At 40.6% G+C, this 17,836-nt stretch overlaps 1 protein-coding gene across 1 annotated transcript in view; it reads left to right on the forward strand.

Moving 5' to 3' along the window:
* mrps9 (mitochondrial ribosomal protein S9) overlaps positions 1-17,836 on the forward strand; it is a 33,548-nt gene that overhangs the window by 4,346 nt on the left and 11,366 nt on the right. Inside the window, 3 exon segments of the mRNA XM_034178807.1 lie at positions 8,110-8,172; positions 11,541-11,571; positions 11,659-11,738. Coding sequence (XP_034034698.1) covers positions 8,110-8,172; positions 11,541-11,571; positions 11,659-11,738 — 174 coding nt within the window.

Consider the following 17,836-nt stretch of genomic DNA (forward strand, 5'->3'; position numbering starts at 1 on the left):
TTTTTAAATAATTTGCATTTAATTGCATGAAGTAAGTATTTGATACAATAGAAAAACAGACCTTAATATTTGGTACATAAACCTTTGCAATGACAGAGGTCAGACGTTTCCTGTAGTTCTTGACCACGTTTTCACACATTGCAGCAGGGATTTTGGTCCACTCCTCCATACAGATCATCTCCAGATCTTTCAGGTTTGGAGTTTCAGCTCCCTACATAGGTTTTCTATTGAGGCCAGTCTGAAGACTGGCCAGGCCACTCCAGGACCTTGAAATGCTTCTTACAGAGCCCCTCCTTAGTTGCTCTGGCTGTGTGTTTGGGGTCATTGTCATGCTGGAAGACCCAGCCATGACCCATCTTCAGTGCTCTTACTGAGTGAAGGAGGTTGTTTGCCAATATCTCACAATACATGATCCCATCCATCCTCTTTCAATACAGTGCAGTCATCCTGTCCACTTTGCAGACAAGCACCCCCCAAAAATGGTGTTTCCACCCCCATGCTTCACGGTTGGGACAGTTTTCTTGAGGGTGTTCTCATCCTCCAAACTCAGCGAGTGGAGTTTATACCAAAAAGCTCTGTTTTGGTCTTATCTGACCACATGTCCTTCTCCTATGCCTCCTCTGGATCATCCAGATGGTCACTGGTGAACTTCAAACGGGCCTGGACATGTGCTGGCTTGAGCAGGGGGACCTTGCTGCCCTGCAGGATTTTAAACCATGACAGCATCATGTGTTACTAATGTAATCTTTGTGACTGTGGTCCCAGCTCTCTTCAGGTCATTGACCAGGTAGTTCTGAGCTTTCTCAGAATCATCCTTACCCCACAAAGTGAGATCTTGCATGGAATCCCAGACCGAGGGAGATTGACAGTCATCTTGTGTTTCTTCCATTTTCAAATAATTACACCAACAGTTGTTGTCTTCTACCAAGCTGCTTGCCTGTTGTCCTGTAGTCCATCCGAGCTTTGTGCAGGTCTACAATTTTGTCCCTGGTTTCCTTAGAAAGCACTTTGGTCTTGGCTATGGTGGACAGGTTGGCGTGTGATTGATTGAGTGTGTGGACAAGTGTCTTATACAGATAAAAAGTTCAAACAGGTGCAGTTAATACAGGTAAAGAGTGCAGAATAAGAGGGCTTCTTAAATAAAAATTAACAGGTCTGTGAGAGACAGAATTCTTGCTGGTTGGTAGGTGACCAAATATTTTTTTTCATGTAATAAAATGCAAATTCATTATTTAAAAATCATACAATATGATTTTCACTTTTTTTTTTTTTTTTTTAGATTCGGTCTGTCAGAGTTGAAGTGTACTTACGATAAAAATTACAGACCTCTATATTCTTTGTACAACCCCTGGCAATAATTATGGAATCACTGGCCTCGGAGGATGTTCATTCAGTTGTTTAATTTTGTAGGAAAAAAGCAGATCACAGACATGACACAAAACTAAAGTCATTTCAAATGGCAACTTTCTGGCTTTAAGAAACACTATAAGAAATCAAGAAAAAAAATTGTGGCAGTCAGTAACGGTTACTTTTTTAGACCAAGCAGAGGAAAAAAATATGGACTCACTCAATTCTGAGGAATAAATTATGGAATCACCCTGTAAATTTTCATCCCCAAAACTAACACCTGCATCAAATCAGATCTGCTTGTTAGTCTGCATCTAAAAAGGAGTGATCACACCTTGGAGAGCTGTTGCACCAATTGGACTGACATGAATCATGGCTCCAACATGAGAGATGTCAATTGAAACAAAGGAGAGGATTATCAAACTCTTAAAAGAGGGTAAATCATCACGCAATGTTGCAAAAGATGTTGGTTGTTCACAGCAGCTGTGTCTAAACTCTGGACCAAATACAAACAACATGGGAAGGTTGTTAAAGGCAAACATACTGGTAGACCAAGGACGACATCAAAGCGTCAAGACAGAAAACTTAAAGCAATATGTCTCAAAAATGCACAACAAAACAAATGAGGAAGGAATGGGAGGAAACTGGAGTCAATGTCTGTGACCGAACTGTAAGAAACTGCCTAAAGGAAATGGGATTTACATACAGAAAAGCTAAACGAAAGCCATCATTAACACCTAACCAGAAAAAAACAAGGTTACAATGGGCTAAGGAAAAGCAATCGTGGACTGTGGATGACTGGATGAAAGTTATATTCAGTGATGAATCTCGAATCTGCATTGGGCAAGGTGATGATGCTGGAACTTTTGTTTGGTGCCGTTCCAATGAGATTAATAAAGATGACTGCCTGAAGAGAACATGTAAATTTCCACAGTCATTGATGATATGGGGCTGCATGTCAGGTAAAGGCACTGGGGAGATGGCTGTCATTACATCATCAATAAATGCACAAGTTTACGTTGATATTTTGGACACTTTTCTTATCCCATCAATTGAAAGGATGTTTGGGGATGATGAAATCATTTTTCAAGATGATAATGCATCTTGCCATAGAGCAAAAACTGTGAAAACATTCCTTGCAAAAAGACACATAGGGTCAATGTCATGGCCTGCAAATAGTCCGGATCTTAATCCAATTGAAAATCTTTGGTGGAAGTTGAAGAAAATGGTCCATGACAAGGCTCCAAGCTGCAAAGCTGATCTGGCAACAGCAATCAGAGAAAGTTGGAGCCAGATTGATGAAGAGTACTGTTTGTCACTCATTAAGTCCATGCCTCAGAGACTGCAAGCTGTTATAAAAGCCAGAGGATGTGCAACAAAATACTAGTGATGTGTTGGAGCGTTCTTTTGTTTTTCATGATTCCATAATTTTTTCTTCAGAATTGAGTGAGTCCATATTTTTTTTCCCTCTGCTTGGTCTAAAAAAGTAACCGTTACTGACTGCCACAAATTTTTTTCCTGATTTCTTATAGTGTTTCTTAAAGCCAGAAAGTTGCCATTTGAAATGACTTTAGTTTTGTGTCATGTCTGTGATCTGCTTTTTTTTCTACAAAATTAAACAACTGAATGAACATCCTCCGAGGCCAGTGATTCCATAATTTTTGCCAAGGGTTGTAGGTGGGAAAACCTGCAAAATTTGACAGTGGATCAAATACTTATTTGCCTCGCTGTATAGTGGATTTAGATTATAACAGACAGAATTCGCTGGTCCACCTGAATCCATTATATGTGAGTTTTACTTGTCATGTTGCATAATTTCTGAAAGTTTCAGTCTACTGTTAAAAACAAAAATCTGGTGGCACTTTGAACACAGCACCATTTACCCACTTTTGCATGTTACCAGTGGCCCTTTTTCTTTTGTGCATATTTTGTTTGATTCCTATGAAAACAATATTTAGCAGGCAGTCAACAGATGGCAGCAGTGATTTACTGTGACCCCAGCCCATCAACAGTGACTACTGTTTGACCTCCCAGCATGCACTGTGGCAGCAGCCATTTTGGCTGGAACCATGTGCTGTGTTGTTACTCTTTTTCTCGGTTTTCTCAGTTCAAAGGTCTGGTAAATAATCATTTTTGTGATAATTGAACTTATTTTGCTACTTAAGTAAAGGTCTCATGTTTGTTGAATCACATCAATAGGAAAAAAAAAAACACTTAATTTATAAATTATTTGCCAAAATGCGAGTTCTAAGATACCTTTTCAAATGTCTGTCCATTACTTCAACAGCCATTTTTGAACCAACTTTATGGCTTTTATGAAAAAAAACCTGAAGTTTAGTAAATACTTTCTCCTTCTATTAATGTCCGTATACAACTGAAAAGTTAGTTATTTTGTAAATAATCCGCAGGAGTGCAAGGTTAAATGTAGATGTCTGTCCATTACCTCAAGACAAATATGCAAATTGCCGTCTGACTGATACTCAAAAATCTGTTTTGGCAAAATTATAGTACTCCTCACATTTTATGAGAAATTTGGATCATCCTTATGAATGTTTATTAGTTAGAAGAGCAGAGTTGGTAACAGTATACCTATTTTTTGTTTAATATCCCAACAAAAATGGCTTGGAGGGCAAAATTTATTAATACAACTGAGTATTTTTAAAGAACTTTGACACAGTGATACATGCATGTTCTCAATTCAATTCATTAAAAAAATAGCTTCTTCTTTTTTGTTAAAACCAAGTTAGTTTAGTTTAAAAGAAAGACAAATCTTTGATAACACTAATCATTGGATTTAGTTTTACTTTGAAAAGTACTAAAAATGTTTTTAAAAATGTTTAGGGTTTTTTTTTTTTTTTTGACAAAATAAATTGCTTGGTTTATATTGCAGAATATGGTGAAATTGGTATTTCTTATTTCCAGGTCACTGAAGCAGCTTAGTCACCGTGTCTGACTCCGAAGATGCCGTTCCTCTTTACACTATTGGCTGTGAAAGACAAGTGTTTTAATATTTGTTTTGATTGATAAAATATGTTTATTTCTGAAATCTCTACAGAACAACAGCTTTCATTTGATATATTACACTCGTGTCTACTGTAATTTTCATTTTTAAGTCCTCAGGCGCCACATTTTGGGGCGTTTACCATGCTTTCACTCTAATGGAAGAGTGAATTCAAATTTGAGGTGGATACAGAAAAAGGAACTAGGATAACATTTTAAAATTAGCATTTATTGTTAGCCATTAGTTTGCTGAAACATTGCCCCCACCTGGACTTCAGCACTGTTCAGAACAAACGGTGGGCTGTTGGTCCTCGACTCCCTCTGAGGCTACACTTCTCCAGCAGAGAAGACGTAGGCTCTCATCCGAGGATCCTTGTGTCCGCGGATAAACTGCTGCACCAATGGCGCTTGACTGATACGCTCCATGTGTAAATGTTGCCAAGGTGCCCTGTCGTTCAAGACCACTGCTTGAGATGGACAGAACTGTCCTCTTTTGTCTCAGATAGCCACAACTGGTTTAAAGTTTCATCAACTTTGACTGGCGGAAGAGGAGATGTGTGTTAAAGCGCTGGCCTCTCATTTAGCTCATCATCATTAACCGCTGCTGGACTCTCAAGGCAGCTGGGACAACTCTGGTTAATACACAGCGTCAGGGATGTTAGCAACGCCATCACAACACATGTGCATGCTTATTTCAAACTTGGCTCCACCGTAGCTCGCTCCACGTCAACCATTTAGCGTGATTTCCCACTTTTCCTTCGCCCGTTCCCCAGCGTCCCTCGTTGGTAATGAAGAGAGCTGTTGGTGCCAGGCTGTGAAAGCCAAAGTGACGGCTATCATCCCAAACCTGTGCACGTGGATGGAGAGGGGAAAATGTGGGAGGACTGGAGAGTGCAGAAGGGGGCGCATGTTGAGTCCCTGTTCACTGGATATGAGTCCAGACTCTTCAGCTGTGACACTGAAAAAGACCCAAGAAAAATCAACACGATGTTTACAGCTGGGGGATAAATTAGCGTGCGCACTGTCAGGCACAAAAGAGCCATCAGTATGTTTGTAGGAGGGAATAAAGGAAGAATGTGAAAATTTTAAGAAGTACAAAGGAGCTGAGAAGTTACTAATAGCAAATGTTGCGACAAATGAAATAAGCTTTTTGTGTCTTCTATGGGTAAAAATTTGGGGTGTACTTTTTTCTCTTATAAAATAATCTGATATGGATCTCGACACATGGGTTATGCAATCAATTTCTCTTATTCTTGCTGCCAACTAGAGCTGCACTTGATTCCCACCACTAGGGGGGCTGTTTGCAGGATCTCTCCAGAACACGGGTATTCACCCTATTGATGTATCCCATAATCCCTTGCGTGCCAGAGAGTGCAGTCAAACAACATATAGAGAATCCACATGATGACAATTGTAAATTAATATTATACTACAAAAATGTAATTTTTTATGTTTTTTGTCACTTTAATAAGAGACTGCATGCATGATACCCTGTAAACTTGCTAAAACAATTCTAACGAATAATCCGTGTCTGCTGCGTTTAATCTGCGTGGAATTTAATAAGCACAAACCGAATTTCAGACATATTATATTAGTCTGGAACAAAGAGGACAAACAGTGTTGTAAAGAACAATAATCAAGACGTTAAAAAGCAAACTTCACTTTCCCCCAGAACGACATGATCAGGAAGCGAGCATGGCTCACAGCAGCTCCCATTGAAAATAATGGAGAGACAGCCTGTGATTCTCGCATGTTTACATAAAACAAATGCAATAACGTCTAGAAACCCAGAGAATATATTCATGAGAGTTTTAGGCACAATATAAAAATAGTTTTATGTTGTGATGTTAATGGTGTTGTCCTTGTGCAGCGGTTAAAGTGCAGCATGATCAGAACGTCTCAATGCAGTTCTCAGTGTTACTGAGATCTTGCAGCGCGGCAAGCTCTCCGAAGTTTTGCGGGATTTGAAACGTCAATAGGGCGAATAGATTTGAGTGACATTTAGTTGACAGGAAGGTCTTTGGTCATGGAAGAGTTGATTCAGTTTTGAGGCAGGTGGGGCTCAAGCATGGTTTTAAGGGGATATTCACACTGGTGTCAGAGTGTGAACACTGTCATACCGCATGAATGTGTAAAAGTGGTCTGGAGTCAAGGCCAACTGACATATCAGTTGGTCGATATCAGCCGATATGAACCTCTCACTATCGTATTGGTATTAGCATTATTTTTGCCCATATGAAAAGTTAAATTTTACTGAATAAACAATGCAGAAAACACTTGATGTCATGACATAGTTTGGGCAGCAGACAGTGATTCATTGGCATTCTTTACAGTGTTCTCAAGGATGGCTAGAACCCCCATCACTCCTTGGTCAAATTAGCTACAAAAGACAGAGGCAGAGTGACCAGTTGCAATTTATTTTCATTCAGAGTTGGTGTATTACAGCAACAAGAGAAGAGTGGTTGCTGTGCTGCCAGCTGGGTGGGGCCAAAATAGACAAGACAAGGATTATTATTATTATATTTGTTTTTTTTTGCAAATGCAAAATGATGGAACACAGCAACTGCCATTCCCAGTGAAGGCAGTGGGATGTACCAGTTTGAGGGCTTGCTGCAAAAATCCACTGTTCACATCTCCACCTGTGTACATCTGACAGTTCCTTTTGTCCAAACCATGTCAAAGAAAATCCGATGTGTTGTCCACTGCACATTTTTTTGTCCATCTTGTGTATTTTTGGAATTTAAAAGTCCATATGTTAAGTAACTTCACAAGCTGTGGTGTGCACATGTGCTACACTGAGGTCCCTGTCTATTATTTAATTCGCCTGCAGGGAAAACGCTGCGTTAAAAAGTGATTTCCACATACAGAAAAAAGTGAGACATGCTTCAGAAAATGTTACTTATCTTTCAAATTATTTGAGGGTAAAGTGAAGTAAAAGTCCTGAGGGGCAAGCTGTTTTTCTAGACTATGTATAGCCAAAGAAAACCCCATCAGGAGACATTTGTCTGAAGGCGCTAGTTTTAGTAATTTTGTCAGAGCTGCAGTTTGTCAGATTTGGCGCCCTCATGTGTCACGGCGCAGCTCGGCGACGATAGGTGATGATAAGGCTGGTTCTGCCTGGTTGTGTCCCCTGGGGTTCTCTGCCATCCTGTGCCAGATCTCGGGGGGACACACAGGTCTGTCTTTCTCTCTTCTCTCCTTCTTTCCCCTTTAACTTCTCCTCGCTTGTCTTTTCCCTTTCTGTCTCACTCCTTCGCGTGCACGCTGGGTCTTCTCTTCCTGTTTTCTGTCGTTTTGACAACCTTTAAGGCAGCAACCTGCTCCCTTCCTGCCGCACCTGCTGCCTCACTAATTGAAGCGAAAATGCATGGAGAAAAAAAGTAGAAAGATGGTGGGAAGGAGAAAGACAGGAACAGGCTGTCTTAATGAGTGCACTGGGGCCAACATGTCTTCTCTCACGCTTGCACATTTCCAGCACCATCTGTAGTACCGCTAATAATGCGGACACACGGCGGCAGATGAACTTGGACTGAACTGTTGCTTGTCTGTGCTGTCCTCTGCTTGCTGTCACCGCGGCCAAAAACTCGCCTTTTCCTGCTCCTCTTCTCGCTTGCCTTTTCTTCATCCTGGCCAACAGCTTGTGCTTCTTCTTCTGTCACTCTGGCGGTCAGCTGTGGTGCTCTGTTGTTCAGACATGTCAGCACGATCATAATTAAACATTTTTCACTTTGTAATGCATCTTTTTCTCTCTCACACACACAGAACAGCATCGCCTACCTGTTTCCCTCTGGCCTGTTTGAGAGGAGATCTCGACCCATCATGAAAGTAAGTGCAGATCTGAAGAGGTTACGTGGAGGTTACCCTGAAGATTTGATATTTCTTTGATATCTGAAGAATCCCATTGTAAGAACAAATTCCTGAACAAACTGCAGAATAATTAATTGTGATTTTCAGTTTTTTGTGGATTTGACAAAGGAGCAGAAATATTTGGTCACACAATCTGTGCAGGAAGTTCAGGAGTGCCAAAACCTGCAGTTCCATGAATTGCTGCAAAAGCAAATCACTTTCTCGTAGAACCCCATGTTAAAATGTCAAAATACGCTGCAGAAATACATGTTTACTGCAATCTGGTACAAAAAAAATGTTTTGGTCTGTATAGCTAATTTCCACAATGACGACTGTAAATGGGCTGAATTTTTATTTAACTCCTCCGTTTAAGCTATTTTAAGCTCTGAATTTCCAATTAATTAGGGGTGTGGTCGCTTTGATGGACAGCTCATGAGCTGTGTGGCTGTGGGCTTGACCGTGCTTGTCCTTTCTGAGCATTTTATTACAAATATCTGTGTGATACAGCTTGCTTATTGGTGTTGAGTGAAATTTATAATGTAATTTAATTTGTATGTTAGCACCATTAGCACTGTTTAGCAGGTGTCAGTTGCTTGGTGACATTAGTTGCACTGGTGGTGTTACAGTTTTTGAGGGTCTGCCCGTCATACAACCCCAATTCCAATGAAGTTGGGACATTGTGTCAAATGTAAATAAAAGCAGAATACAGTGATTTTCAAATCCTCTTCAACCTATATTCAGTTGAATACACCACAAAGAAAAGATATTTAATATTCAGACTGATAGACTTTATTGTTTTTGTGTAAATATTTGCTCGTTTTGAAATGGATGCCTGAAACACATTTCAAAAAGCTGGGACAGTGGTAACAAAAGACTGGGAAAGTTGATGAATGCTCAAAGAACACCTGTTTGGAACATTCCACAGGTGAACAGGTTAATTGGAAACAGGTGAGAGTCATGATTGAGTATAAAAGGAGCATCCCCAAAAGGCTCAGCCGTTCACAAGCAAAGATGGGGCGAGGATCACCACTTTGTGAACAACTGTGTGAAAAAAATAGTCCAATAGTTTAAGAACAATGTTTCTCAACGTTCAGTTGAAAGGCATTTAGGGATTCCATCATCTACAGTCCATAATATAATCAGAAGATTCAGAAAATCTGGAGAACTTTCTAAATGTAAGTAGCAAGGCTGAAAACCAACATTGAATGCCCATTAACATTAAATATCTTGTGTTTGTGGTGTATTCAATTGAATATAGGTTGAAGAAGATCTGCAAATCATTGTATTCTGTTTTTATTTACATTTCACACAACATCCCAACTTCATTGGAATTGGGGTTGGCATTCATTTTCAATCAGGGTGGGCTGTGCCGCCAGCTAGGTGGGGCCAAAATAGACAAGAGGTCTATTTTATGCTAATGCTGAGCAACGCCACATTGCGACTGCTAATCAGAGTAAAAGTTTAGTACGATGTCAGCTGGCTGTTTGCTCGAACAAAACCAAGATGGCAGAAAACGCTCCGCAACAGCTTATATTTCTGTGTAAATCTAATATGTTTGTCATTTTTCCTCATATATATTCTGTAAAATATGGCATGAAATAAACACTTTTTAATCTAAAAATGCTGCTTTTTTTTTAACCTGAAGTGATATTCAAGACATTTTATGTCAATGTTAGCATGCTAACCAGTGGTATAAGAACATCACTGTGAAAGACGGAACGAAACAAATCAAGCAGATTTTTTTTTTTTGTATTAAAAACTCATCATGATTCTCAGGTTTTTCCATCCTTTGTAATTTATCATCAAACACTCATCAAATGACAAACTCCAACACTTTGTTCCCCTCATTTGAAGCTAATGTGACCGCTAATGCTTCATGATCCTGGATCCAAAATATTTTCCCATCAAATTCAAAATATCAGTCTTCTCACCAAATTTCATTAATGTGCACTCACAACTTTATGAGTTAAATGTTACTGTGTGTCAAACAACTGGATCTCAGTTCCACAGTTTGTTCCGGATCACCTCCAAAATTGAATCACTTACTGTGGGGAAAATAAGTATTTGACCCCCTGTCAGTTTTGCAGGTTTTCCCACCAACAAAGAATGAAGAGGTCTGTAATTTTTATCGTGGGTACACTTAAACTGTGAGAGACAGAGTCTATAAACAAAATCCAGTAAATCACATTGTATGATTTTTAAATAATTTGCATTTTATTGCATAAAATAAGTATATTTGACCTCCTAGAAAAACAGAGCTCAACAATTGATACAGAAACATTGGTCTGCCATTACAGAGGTCAGACATTTCCTGTAGTTCTTGACCAAGTTTTCACACACTGCAACAGGGATTTTGGTCCACTCCTCCATACAGATCTCCAAATCTTTCAGGTTTGGAGTTTCAGCTCCCTCCAAAGATTTTCTATTGAGTTCAGGTCTGGAGACTGGCCAGGCCACTCCAGGACCTTGAAATGCTTCTTGCGGAGCCCCTCCTTAGTTGCCCTGGCTGTGTGTTTGGGGTCATTGTCATGCTGGAAGACCCAGCCATGACCCATCTTCAATGCTCTTACTGAGGGAAGGAGGTTGTTTGCCAAAATCTCGCAATACATGACCCCATCCATCCTCCCTTCAATACGGTGCAGTCGTCCTGTCCCCTTTGCAGAAGAGCACCCCCAGAGTATGATGTTTCCACCCCCATGCTTCACTGTTGGGATGGTTTTCTTGGGGTTGTTCTCATCCTCTAAACATAGTAAGTGGAGTTGATTCCAAAAAAGCTCTATTCTGGTCTCATCTGACCACATGACCTTCTCCCATGCCTCCTCTGGATCATCCAGATGTTCACTGGTGAACTTCAAACGGGCCTGGACATGTGCTGGCTTGAGCAGGGGGACCTTGCTGCCCTGCAGGATTTATACCATGACAACATCATGTGTTACTCATGTAATCTTTGTGACTGTGGTCTCAGCTCTCTTCAGGTCATTCACCAGGTCCTCCTGTGTAGTTCTGAGCTTTCTCAGAATCCTCCTTACCCCACAAAGTGAGATCTTGCATGGAATCCCAGACCGAGGGAGATTGACAGTCATCTTGTTTCTTCCACTTTCTAATAAATAATCATAACAGTTGTTGTCTTCTACCAAGCTGCTTGCTTGCCTGTTGTCCTGTAGTCCATCCCAGCCTTGTTCAGGTCTACAGTTTTGTCCCTGGTGTCCGTAGACAGCTCTTTGGTCTTGGCTATGGTGGACAGGTTGGAGTGTGGTTGATTAAGTGTGTGAACAGGTGCCTTTTATACAGGTAACAAGTTCAAACAGTTTTGTCATATCATTCACAAAACTCTCTTTATTTTTTAGCATCCAGAGGAAATATTTCCAAAGCAGAAAGGTACGTGATTCAAGTCATGTTCCTCTGGATATGTTTGAACATTTGTGAGTGTCGTCTAAACTGGTCCACATCTGTCTTTCCTTCCAGCTGTCCAGTGGGGAGCGGACAGACGGCCTTTCCATTTCTTGTTTTACACTGGCAAACCGTCGTACTACTCCCTTATGCACGTGAGTATTTCAGCCTTCAGCTGTCGGGCTTTCAGCTGAGACAGAAGTGCATCTTCATCCAGCTCAGATCCGCACTCCTGCACCCTCGGGTCATATTCTATTCAGAAAGAGCGAGTTTAGAGGAGTCTCTGCTGTCCCAGAGGGCTCTGACATCAGATCCTCTGTTCCACACAGCTGGGGTGAAGCGGCAGTGCAGAGATTAGATGAAGGTAAAACAGGGAGAGAGGCTGGAGTGAGGGCTCAGGTGTAGTTCAGCTATAACAGGTGAACATCACATGTTCTAATAAAATGACTACACTAAGCGTCGGGTGTTCGGACTCCGTATGGACGTATCGAACAGTCTTCAGCACAGAATTAAATGTGAGGATCTGCAGAGTTTTTAGCTTTGTTTGTTTGCTAGGTTTGTCAGTGTGCCTTCTGTGGTATGATGCTAGGACTCCCTCTTGTGTCAGTTTACATACAAGCAGTGGTGGGCACACTTCCGATAATCTGATAACACATAATTATCGAAGATAATGTTTTCATTATCAGATTATCTTTTTAGATAAATTTAAAAACCATCATCGGACTAATTATCTTCCGATGAATTACCATCCGATAACTTTTAGACCGATAACGTACTAAACTAAGCTAACAGTGAAAAACATTTTTAAAACTGTTAAAGCTGTTGAGACCTACCTGTTAAAAGTTTCCTAATAAGCATGTTTTTCTATCCTCTGCAAACAGAAACCACTCTATCGTCTGTAAGCAAAAGAGAACTGGTGACCAAAAAAAAAGTCATTTCCTTTAACACTATACTAATATAATCGCAATGTCATCCAGAGGCATACATGTTTAACTTATGGTTCAAATTTTAACCACTCATTTTAGACAAGTTATTTAAAATTATTGTCATGTCTGAAGTTTATAAAGTGAAAATATCAGATATATGTTTTCGTTTTAAAGTAATGTGCTAATTTTTAAGGTTTTGTGAGCACATGCTGTGCCAGGCAGCAATGCATTATGGGTAGCATAAGGTAATCTCAGATGTTCACGACAGGACAAATGCATTTCAGACACGCTGTTCAGGGTCCACAGATAACAGCATTAAACTCTAGTGCCTAAAACTCTTGTGAATATATTCTCTGGGTTTATAGACGTTAGTGTATTTGCGTTTGTTAAATTCCACACATCTTAAATGTAGCAGACACGGATTATCTGGAATTTTGTTTGACATTTTTTCAAGGCCGCTACTGCCATCTACTGGCCAGGAGTGTTCATGGCAGTATTAAACGTCTGGGTACATGGCTGCTCTCAAGTGTTGGTATTGTCCATTGTCCAGGCGCTTTTTGTGTGCATATATTTGTTAACTTTGTATTCTAAAACTATGGTTTAGAAGTAATTCCGACTCCTTATCGGTCCACACGGACGAGGTTGGCGCCATGTTTTAGTTTTTCTGGAAGTGACGACAAGAGAATAAGGCTCCTGATTGGATAGAATTTTAATCAGTACCGCCACCCAAAGGTTTGGCAGACTAATTACAACACATTTATATGGTTCGATGCGGATGGATTTTTTTTTAAACGACATAGTGTGGATGAAGTTTTTTCCCCAAACTGAAAGGGTAAGCTATTCGGTTTTACAAATACCCAACAACGTGTGTACATGGCCTTATGTCTGTGAAAGGCACTATATAAATAAATTTACTTACTTACTTACTAATATTGAGTGCACGTTTTACATCATAAAAGTTTTAAAACATGCAATTGCGATGACACTTCCAGGGCTCCGTAAAAATGCCTGTTTTTACAAATAAAAATGGAATATTTTACAAAAGCACATTTATCTTTAAACCAACACATGACACACGTCACATTAACGTATTGGTTTACATAATGGATTACTGAACCAATCACTGTTTAGCACTTTTACCCAGAATGCTTTGCGGTCTGTGTTTGTTACAAAACCTCAGAATTAGTGCCTTATTCAACATTAAAAGATATATGTTAGATTTTAACTTTGTACAAATGACAGAATTGACATTAATGGAGTTATTATATCAGTATTTTCAAAAAAACATAAGTTAGTATGACTTTATTTTTCAAGACCGCCGCCTGACCGGAGTGTTGAAAGTGAGTTGGCATTATGGCTGCACTTGGTGTGTCTCTGTGGTGGGAGTGCTGTTGTAAACAAGAGCTTCCAGCAGGGGCAGAATGTTAAAAGAAAAATGATTATGATTAATAGAGCTGATTTTGTGGGTGCTCTCAGGATTTGTCTGTGCTGCTTCCTGCAGAGGGCAGCATGGTCAAACATTCTTGCTTATTCTTTAGGTCTTTTACTGCTTTTGATGCTTTCAAAAGCGATCGTGTTAAAAATCAATTACAGCTCTTTAGTAACTGCAAATTGTTGTGTGTTGGGGGGTTTGGCTGGATGTTTTTGTGTTGTTTTCTTTTCTTTGCTCTCCAGGTGGTATGCAAACTGGTTTTTGTCTGTGGAGACGGTGCTGGCAGAAGAGTCCTTCACCCTCATCAGCATTATTAGCTGCACCTGTGGAGGATGTTCACGTGCAGGCCTACTGACTCGCAGCACCTGTGGATGATGCTCACGTGTAAACTTAAAGACTTTCAGCTGAAGCAGATAATGAGATGGCGTTCTGCATTTAAGCCATGAGTGGTTCAAGCAGAATTGCCGGGAACTCGACCTTGTGACGTTCGTTTGTGAGACGCTGAGGACCGCGCCAGGGTTTGACACATCGTGCCTGTGAAGGAGGACGGGTGAGGGACACATGCTGTCAGCACACATCAGAGGTGATTATTGTCTGAATGATTGTTAATAGTAATTTGGCATTTTGTTACGCAGTATATTTGAACATTGATGAGAATTGTGCAGTTTGCTTCTCACTGCCGTGGCGTACGGACTGATGATCCTCCACCTGTTGTGAGAAGCTGCTCATTTACATAAAGCTTAAATTCAGACCTGAATGTGTTGCTGATAGTGTGTGCCTCTGAGGGATATTTGCTGTAGCTCTGTTGACTTACCTCACCTTTTCCATCCTTCACAGAGTCAGTTTGTCGTGTCCACCTGGGGGGTGTTTGGCGGTGAATCTGAGTCCAGAAGCGCCGAGGCTTCGATCCTTTTGGGCGCTGGAGAGCGCGCCGTCCTCACTCCGCCAGACAAACCAAATATTTATGTTGTACACTAATTATTGCACTGGAGGGGAAATAAAATTGTTTTGTTTGTGGAACCGCTTTCTGGTTATTAGCGCTGGGTTTCGGTCAGACGTTGGTCCGCTCCTCAACCTGCGTCTGCACATAACACAAATGTCCCATAGACAACACCGGAATTTATCGGTTATCGATTATCTGTAGCTTCTGATACATTTTTGAGTGGTTTATCGGTTTTTCTTTATCAAAGATAACTTTTCAGTTATCTTATTATCTGTTATCGAAGTTAATTTTTTGGTTATCTGTGCCCACCACTGCATACAAGTGCCATAAAACAGTGACAGTTGGGCATGTGAAACACTGGGAAACATTCCAAAGCCTTCTCTGTACTGCTTCATCTCGGCATGAAACCATATTGCTGCTCACAGATCTTCTCCTCTTTTCTAAGCATAGCTTCTGTTATTCTTTCCCATAACTTCATGCTGTCGCTGATCACGTTTGTGCCTCTGTAGTTACTGCAGTTTTGCACATCACCCTTGTTCTTCAAAATCAGTATCGGCATACTTCTTCTTTACTCTTGAGGCATCCTCTCACTTTCATACGTAGATTTTAATTAAACAGTCTGGTGAGAAACTCCACTAATCTCTGCTAAACATTTCCATTCCTCCACTGGTATGTCATCTGGACCAACTGCTTTTCCACTCTTCATCGTCTTCATAACTGCCCTCACTTCATCCTTATTAATCTCTTATACTTCCTGACTTATTCTGTCCACATCATCCACCCTTCTCTTTCTTTCATTTTCTTCATTCATCAGCTCCTCAAAATACTCCCTTCACTTTCTCAATACTCTCTCCTTCCTAATCAGTACATTTCCATATACCTCCTTTATCACACTAAACGGCCACACATCCTTTCCAGGTCGGTCCCTTTGTCCGGCCAGTCGCTATAAGTCCTTTTCTCCTTCCTTAGTGTTCATGTACATCTCGCTATATCTTAGCCTTTGCCACTGCATCTCCTTGTACTCCTGTCTACTTTTCATCACTTCTCTGACTATCCCAATTCTTTTTCACCAACTTCTTCCTCCTTATTTCATGAACATCTTCATTCCACCTTCAACCAAGTCACCCAGTACCTTCCTAGCTGTCTCCCTGTTTAAAATTACTTCACCTCCATCCAGTGCTTGTCTCACCTCCTCCCTGAATATTCATAGATCAGTCTTCCTCCTTCAACTTCCACCATCTGTTTCAGCTCTCAGTCTCTTCTTCACTTCTAAAGTCATCCCACAAATCACCCTCCAATGCTGTCTTGCTACCATTTTCCCTGCCACTACCTTGCAGTCTCCAATTTCTTTTATTTCTTTTAAGGGCTCAGTGGTGTAGCCAGAGGCACGAGGAGTCCGAACGTCCTCCCAACCCACTTGGACTAAAGGTCCACTTTTGAAGACATTTTAAAAACTTTTTTAATATATATTTTAAAACTAAACACACTGGATAAGTAGCAGAAGGTGATTATGACTCTCCCCTCTTGGGAAGATCTATACGGTTCCTGCTGCCTCAGACAAGTCCAGAACAGTTTATTAGATCCAACTTGTCCTGGACACTCACTGTTTGAACTGCTGTCCTTAGGCAAACGGTTCAGGACAGTAAGAACTTGGACTAATAGATTAAGAAATATTTTTTATCCTGAAGTAATAATAACACTCAGTACTGCACTAAACGTGACTCCAGTATGACCATGTAGGACCAGCTGAATGTAAAATACTATGCACATACATACAAATACTGAGATTTTATTCTCTGTTTTTATTTAAATATTTGCGTATAGTACCTTTTCATTCTTTACATTCTGTTTTTTTTTTTTGTAACACCAACGGACTTGTGCAGTCTTGTTGTATCTGATATACAACGACGACAAAGGCCGACTTAAATTGAGTTGAAATTGAATTGAATGACTCTGTGTCCTCATACTACGCTTCTGTTAAACCGGACCTCTACTGATCCAGTGCGGAAAGTCAGTTTATGAGTTGCAGTGGTATTTTGATGGTACGTAACGTTCTGGCCCCACCCCAAATGTTTGACTTTTGATAAAATTTAAAATTTGTAAAATTTTGGGTTCTGCACAGTCAGTGCTTCTTGCAGTAATAGTTTGAGTTTGTGCACGTACAGTGCTTTTTGTGTAGAAATTTTGATGTTTAGTGAGCTTTGCATAAAAATACATGAATGCTGTCCACTTCGGCCGGTCGTCTGTCATTTTATCTGAACATTTCCCTGTAAATTATTCTTCAAAGTTGTTGAGTCCAGTGTTAGCAAGCGTGCAACACAAGCTCCGTATACATCCGACTGTTCTTTCTGATTCCACCCCTCCCCAGCAGCCGTTCGGTGGCTGGTCGGAGTGGCAGCGGATTAGGCACACTCTATCAAAAAGGAATTAAACATCTGGTGAATAATTTACGGGGAAATGAGTTCTCACCCCGGTGCTGGTGACAGGGGGGAGGGGTCTGCCTGAGGGACGTGACCGGCGTGTCTGCCCTCTCCCTGTCTGTCCGTCTGTCTCTGCTCTCCTCACCGTGATGTCGTCGCCTCAGGTTGTTCTCGATGCCAGGCTGATCTAATGACAAACGAGCCCTGAAAACACCTCGCAGTTTATTTGGTTTATGCACCACGCTTCCTCCCAGCTTTGCTCTGGGCTCTTCAGCTCACAGTGTGTGAAGTGTGATACAGTCACAAAAATGTCAAATTTTTTTTTCTTCTCTACAAGTTAAATCGAAGCGACCCAACAAACTACTGCAATGGTCCACAATTCCCAGTGGACCTTTTGAAAATGTGAATTTTTTCCAGTTAACGTGACAGAAAAACTGTCAGAGATTCATTTATCTGTTAAACATACAACCCCAATTCCAATGAAGTTGGGACGTTGTGTAAAATGTAAATAAAAACAAAATGCAATGATTTT

Source organism: Thalassophryne amazonica, chromosome 1 (genome assembly GCF_902500255.1).
Source record: "Thalassophryne amazonica chromosome 1, fThaAma1.1, whole genome shotgun sequence".
Lineage (NCBI taxonomy): Eukaryota > Metazoa > Chordata > Actinopteri > Batrachoidiformes > Batrachoididae > Thalassophryne > Thalassophryne amazonica.